Below are 7,522 nucleotides of genomic sequence, written 5' to 3' on the forward strand. Positions count from 1 at the left end.
CTAAGAATTAAAACCAACCGAGTATATGAATCTGCAAAAATATATCGAAACCAAAACAGCTTTACACATGATTCAAACAGGAGCGTTTTCAAAAACTTAAATCAACATGTTTGATAAGTTCCGTTATGGATAATGTTTGCCCTTTTAATAACAACAAAGGAACATGTTATTATACTGAAGATTACTCGTCAAATATTTCTTTTTATATAGAAAATCATTATTATGTTGTCATGGTGAAAATACAATTGGAATGCATACGAGATATCTATTTGCTAACAAATATTCAATTGTATGAAATAAACTTTCCCCGCATTGTGATTGAATATTTGAATAGATAAAAGTAAAATGAGTTGCAGTAGAGAAAATTTATGTATTCACCAAGCACAATAAATAAGTAAACATAATAATACCCAAATTCCAAGCAATGGTTTGCTGGCCAACGACCACCGAGTATATCGGTGCCGATTATGCGGAAGGTTACAAATTAGAGACAATATGTAATCTAACTTAGATATGTAGCCTACAGTACGAATCATTCCTGAATAAACTACTACTTGCATCCGCGTGGAAACTCACATAATGATCTAAAAAGTTAAAAAAATTGCTCAACGTGCATTAAAAAGGATCAAATAGTTTGACCTTTGTCACTTGAATGAAATTGCTTCTGTAGTTGACCAGTTCTGTAAGCCACAACAAAACATGTTATAAGATACTCACCAATTATCAGAATCACCAAAAAATACAACTAATAATGACCGCTTAGCTGAATTTAAACTTACTATTCTAGAATGCAACGAGTGGATAATATTCACCAATAATCAATTTGAAAAACAAAAACAAAAATAAAGACTAGTTTGAATTCAAACTTAATAATAATAACAGGATTGAATTCAAACTTACAAATTTTGTTGAACGCGACAATATCACAACTTTGGATATACTCGTTACATGGTTCAGCAGTGAGCTGATCCTCCACAAGACCGTCCACAGAGACAAGGTCATCGATAATGGTCATCATGATCTGCAGTTTCTTGATGCCATATCCTACAGGTACAAGCTTTGCTGCAGGACAGAGCCAACCATGTCAGTAAGAATTAAGAAATGACAGATGGGATAACAAAAATATAACCAGCAAATAAAAGTCAGGGAATAAGTCATACAAGCTCCCCAGAACAAGCCCTCCATTTGGACGCTACGTACTGCTTCCTCAAGCTTCTGCATGTCTGTTTCATCATCCCAGGGCTTGACATCCAAAAGAACTGAAGATTTCCCACCTGTTGATCCAATGCAACACGGTATAAACAATAAATCCAGCATTTACAGGTCTAAAGCATCCATGAAGAATACTCACTTTCTTTTGACTTAGTTTTCGTTTTAACAGATGCAGCCCTTTCTTCTGCCGCCTTCTTTTCCTCCTCAGTTTCTTCACCAAAGAGATCTACATCGTCATCATCATCATCCTCAGCAGGTGCCTGAAACCAAAAATGGTGCAGCTCATCACGCATAGGAAAACTCCAAATCCACATAAAAACAAATTTCACTAAGTATTGTAAATTTCTGCAGTTTAAAAAAAAATTATAGAAGATAAAATTTTAACACCTTACCGCATCATCATAGAAGATGAACTTTTAATAGTTTGAAACTTTTTAAATCAAAATGTCTCCTTACCGCTTTTTATAGAGGACATATTAAATAAATAAAATGTCTCCTTAATGCTCAAGTCCCACATTCAATTCTTCTATAGCTACTACTCTCTCTTCTTCAACCTCATTCTCAATAACCATGCTAACATAAAAGGGCTTAATAATTTGTCTTGGTTTAAAAAAAATTAGCCCCATGTTTGTTAACAAGATCAATAACATCTTTGTCTTACAACCCCATACTTTGATCTGTGTATAAATGTGGTGAAGATGTATTACTCGATATGCAATGCTTGTTGCAAGGTTTTCCTAATTGTATAAGGTTCCAACAAAACAAACATCATGCGTAAATCAATCATTAAGTACATTTATCAAAGGTGGTTCTTTTTTATTAGGTTTAAAGTTCAACAATGATATTGAAGCTCTTGCACTCTGGAAGGCATTAAATTAGATTTTTTATGCACTGTCAAATTCTAGAGATGGAGAGAGATTCCTAATCATTAATAGATGCAACGAAGTAGGCAAAAAAACCCAACAACAATAGCACCATTCAAATCACATTGACAATAACAATATTAAAATACAAAAAAAATTGAATCTATGCTTATTGTGAGATTTGAAATGCAAAGTTACAAGTAGCAACACAAGCAATGCCAACACCAATTACCTACTCCAAAATCTGTCATGTCCTCCTTTCTAACTCCATACCCTACATTGGATTTATAGCCAAAATTTATTGATCAATCATGCAACTTGACTGCCCCAAATCATGCAATAAAATAGGATAAAGATAGCACTAGTGCGCAAAACTAATATGCTTTAAACAAAAACTTGAGTTCATGTTAAAGCAAACCTGTAATGTATGCAAATTTAACTCCAACAAAACTAGAAATCAAATTATTGAACAAGTCTAATAATTATCTAAAAAAAGTAAGCCAAATTAATGCTATCCTAAGTGTGATATACAATGTTTACAAGGATTAAATAAATGCAGGAGTTAAGCTTCTTGGGCAATGTTTTCAAGTTATCACATTCAAGTTTAACTCATGTTCCTTAGTTTCTGTTTTCTACTAAGGAAAGCCTTGATCCTAAAGAGTAGCAGATTTTCATGCAATAGAATGTGATAGGTTATTTAATATTTCACTACCTCCCCAATTTTCTGATCCCTCGCTCATTATAAGGCTGTTGTGGTTTGCTTGAACGTCACAAATTTTGTATCATCGTGTAGGTGTGTTAATGTTTACATACTTTTCTATGCAAAAGATGTGACTGGCTCTTTATATATAGGATGAAGCAATTTAGTTGGCAGAGATTGTCTTACATTTTAGTTTGTGGTGCTGCTCAATGGATTTTGTTTCATCTGAGGAGTTTTTTAGGATGATGAAAGGGAAACAGGGGTGTGATTCTCCGTACAGAGATACTGTACCGGACCAGCATCTGAAGTTAAATCTTCAACGTCAGGGATCATGTTGTAACATGTATTAGCCTTTGTGAAGGCCATTTTCTGAGCTGATGTGCTGGAGAACCGCAGGGTTTTTCTAGACCAGAGCCACCATTGCTGCAGACTTTGAAGCTAAACTTGCTTCTAGGAGAGCCTCCATTCTGTAGAAGATAGCTCAGACAATGAATTATAGTTATCTGGTTCTGGCAATAAGTGTTAGGTTTTTTATATGCTATCTCAAGGACCATAAACATGGGCAAAACTCCTTTAGTGGCATTTTGTATTCCTCCTATGTGTTGCTTTTTTAAATTTAGTTGCCCATACAACAGCTATGCCTTTTTGAGTGAAACCTGAAGGAACAAGAAGTATGAATATCATCAAAAAGGCTGTTTTTAAAAAACGGGGTTGAGACACTTAAGTAGTTACATGCAAAGTCACTCCACTCTTTTTGATTGAATGCAGAATCCTTTCTTTTTTATAGAATAAAAAACTCCAAGAAACTCTATCCTTAAGTTATCACCCTTGGAAAATGGAGCAGGCGTGAAGATAACAACATAGAGTACAGAACCATGCAGCAGAGGAAGGGACCTCTTCTCCTGTGCAATAGAAACCCATGTGCCTGAGCTCCTATTCTTTGAAAAAGAAACTTGTATGTCCTTGTTAATATCTATATTATTAAACTCCGTACTTCAGATTGTTCCGCAGCTTCTAAGATGACAGCATCTATTTCTTCACTGTCAAGTTTTCTTGCAGGCAGGAATGTAAAAGATTAAGTGGATCATCAGTCAATCCCAAATAGGGGTACCTTAATCTTTCTCTGGCAATATCATATCAATTATCCAAACTCCAAGACAGTTGCCCTGCAAATTTTGACTCAATCCTATACTACAAAAATCTCAATTTTTCTTCAGCAATTTTGTTGAACTGAGAAGCCATATCATACAATGGATGAGAGGCAATTGTTGGAGATAATGTGGGAAGCTTGATATTGTTATCCTCTGCTTCTGATCTTATGTGAATGACTGTCATTTTAAAGAAACATTAAACAAACACACACACATATATATAGTGAGTGGAGGTATATTTATACATGTAAGTGACAATCAAATTTAAGTTAAAGGGTTTTTGTTAACACTACATGACAAACCACTTTTTCCTGCCATTATAGCTACACCTCTCAACATAATTATTGCCTTATTTTCGTAAAAAATGTTAAAATTCAGCAAGCAATCACTTTTGTGCCTGTAAACTCTAGAATGAGAATATGACCAAGGGCTTGATACTGGATGGGATAAGACTTATAATAACACACAGGATACAGGAAGACCTGGATACCCTCAAATGTTTATGCAGACACATCCGAGCAAAGTAGCAATTTGCACCCAAAAAAGAGTCTCGTTGGTTTATAATTCAGCATATGTATAATAAGCAATTTGGTCATGTCAGCTCTTTCTAAATTCACGCATTAGAAGTTCCTTACTTTAAGCCAGGGTCATCTCCTAATCAATGATCTTGCACAACTGCCATGATTTACGTGCAGTGGGCGTCTCAAACAGCATGTGTTGGCTTTAATACTGGCAAAGCCACAAAAGCTGTGTTTACCTACAATAACTCACTAAACCTAAGTACTGCATACACAACCTTCCAAATTGTCCATAAACAGGTCCACCAAATTGAGGAGTGTGGCGTTTGTTTTGTTGCAAATCATTATCATGATTTTAAGTGCATAGACATCTTGAATAACACCTAACTGACAGATTAATCTCTACACTCATCTTCCTATGAGATAAGCACAACAAACTGAGGCATCAAAAAAAGAGTTGTGTCTATGGCATAAGTAAAACAACTCAGAGTTCAGGAAGGTTCTTAAGTAAAATGATGATAGATTTGATCTAGCTTAAACACTTTATTGAAAAATCCATCTTTGATTATAAAACAGCAACTTGTTTTTGGTAAAATTTCATTTGACCAATTTCAAGCTAATTGTTTGACAAAATACGTGAAATAAATTTCTACATTACCTGTATTGTTTGGGGAGTTGTTATGACTCTTTTGATGAATGTATGCTTGGAGATTTTGTTAAATTTAAATTCTAAGTGCATTTATATGCTTTAGAAGGAAAAACTAATAAAATATATATCTTAAATTGTATGTTTTATGTCATCTGCATTAAATGTAGTTTTGTGCTGGGAGGACAAGGTTGACATTAGTTGATCCCCAATCCTCGACTGCATCAAATGTACACCATAATCATTACTTTGCCACATTTCCTACATGAAAGCAACTGTATTCTACAAATAATAAATATAAAAGCTTTTACTCCCATAACTATTTCCTTATGCAAGGCATCGGTAAAGTTTCATTCAATCCCATTGCCAAAACTTCCATCCCCTTAGGGTTTCACAAAAAACAAACCTTAGATCTGTAGACAAGATCTAGGGCCTTCTAGACCAAATAGAAACAGACAATATTTCATTTACAGGTTTCCTTAAAATCTTTCACTGATCTCGATCCTTTAAGTGTCAGCCATGTCTTAAATACGCAAATAGCAAAATTTTATTCAAACATAAAATCTACCCCAAGTTAAACTGACCTTTGATGATGATGGCGGTGGTGTTTCAGGAGCAGCAGAAGAATTCTCAACCGCAGCCCCAATTTGTACCCCAACACCCTTAGTAGAAAACCTGACCCGTTAGAAAGAACACCATTACTTCAGCCTTTCTTTTTCCACAAATAGGATTTTATGAGTAACCATAACAACAATAATTCTGAAGCGCTAGACACCCTTTCCAAAATTGCATTACGTTTATCAAAAAACAAACCAGTAAACCAGTTATAGAAAAGCAATCGAAGAAAACAAAAAATTGAAAACTTGAATCTTGCAGAAGCAGCTGCCCACGGTCAAAAAAAGTGTTCATTAATACAAACACTTTCGAAATGTTAAAAAGGATAATATCTCAGAAACCCCTTAGCAAAAAAAGCTTCTCGGTGAAAATCTAGAACAAAAATAACAACAAGAAGTCGACTGCTTCGATCATTCCCTTCTTATTCGATGCATTGAAAGTACGGATCTCAAGAAAATGAACTAAATAACAAATAAAAACAGAACATATTGATCAAACAAAAGAATTAAATAACATAATACCCTTACTACCTTGGATGTAGAAGAGCAGCAACATGGTAGTACCAACGAGTGGCATTAATATATTCTGATCCGGGAGCTTTCCCCAGAGAGCAAAATACTGTTATATCATCACTGGAAGCCTGATATCTGCATAACATCATTCACCTCATAAATCCCATCATTTTAACTCAGACCGCAAAAAAAGAAAAAAGTAATCAAAACCTCGAATTTAAGTTTTTAGGACTAGGATTCGGATTGTTACCCTGTAATATAACTTCGGCTCAGGAGAAATTCATCAAGTTGTTGCACTCCTGCTGTAGTGTGCAGGTTGGCGAATGTGACGGCCATTTTCGCTTTTAGTTTGCAATCCAACAGATCAAACGCATCAATATTACTGATAAAATCTTTCCGAGTGTTTGGAAGGTGAAAAGTAAAACCCTACCTTGCACAGAACTGAAGAGGATTCTGCACCTTCGCTGCCTCTGCTTCCGCCGATAACACAAAAGAGAAGTAAATTAACTTGTATGCGCCAGATTATATCGGGCAAGCAAAACCCTAAAAAGCATTTTTTTATATATTCAATAAATTAATACTCGAATTAAACCATTCTATTGATACCAAGTAGCATATTCGAAATCTTTTAGATTTTGGTTCGTTTCAGCTCCCGTCGCTCTATCTCCAACTTTAGTCATCTAAATGGATGAATCTAAGGCGTTGGCATGTTGAGTGGATCTTACTTGTGTTGTAAATATTTTTAATTTTTTAAATAGAGTGTAGTTCAGCAATTTGGAGTTCAGTTTTTTATAAAACAAGTTATTTCTATAATTTTTTAAGTGATGTGTAAAGGATCATTATCTATACCACGAGTAAATCATAAGGTGAAATCACAACTTAGATTTTTTAAAGTGATAGTCGAGTCTGAGTGAGTTAACCTCATGAGTCATTGTGTTGTGATTATTATTACCCATTTTTCTTATCAATCGATGTGTAGATTCACCATTACCTCGTTTTATCTCATTTTCTAAAGTGTCTAAAAATCTTAGGTTTTAGCTATGGTTAAAGGTGTTTTTTTCAAAAGATAATTTAATAAGTGTTTGTCTATAGCTTAGGCTTTTTATTTATGTCCTCTCTTTTGTCCATGGTTCTTCCTTTCAATGGAAAACTAAATGTTTAGCTTGGTTAAGACAAGAAAAGATTTCAAAAGGTAAAAGGCATGTGAATGTCAAGAGAGGGAAAATCACTTTGTAAGGAAAAGTCAAGCGCCTTGACTAAGTCAACCCTCGTAGGGTTTTGCTTTTAGTTGTTATCTTCTTGCAA

The 7,522-nt window shown here is 34.7% G+C and overlaps 1 protein-coding gene across 1 annotated transcript; it reads right to left on the reverse strand.

The window, feature by feature from the left end:
- Nucleotides 1–350: 350 nt before the first annotated feature.
- Nucleotides 351–6,908, reverse strand: LOC131034552 (elongation factor 1-delta). Its single transcript, XM_057966064.1, has 8 exons — nucleotides 6,648–6,908; nucleotides 6,468–6,558; nucleotides 6,236–6,352; nucleotides 5,675–5,765; nucleotides 1,352–1,472; nucleotides 1,161–1,274; nucleotides 901–1,062; nucleotides 351–680 (listed from the first exon to the last, which is right to left on the reverse strand). Coding segments are annotated over exons 2-8 (693 nt in total). The 5' UTR covers nucleotides 6,554–6,558; nucleotides 6,648–6,908; the 3' UTR covers nucleotides 351–678.
- Nucleotides 6,909–7,522: the final 614 nt, after the last annotated feature.

This window comes from Cryptomeria japonica, chromosome 5 (assembly GCF_030272615.1).
Source record: "Cryptomeria japonica chromosome 5, Sugi_1.0, whole genome shotgun sequence".
NCBI lineage: Eukaryota > Viridiplantae > Streptophyta > Pinopsida > Cupressales > Cupressaceae > Cryptomeria > Cryptomeria japonica.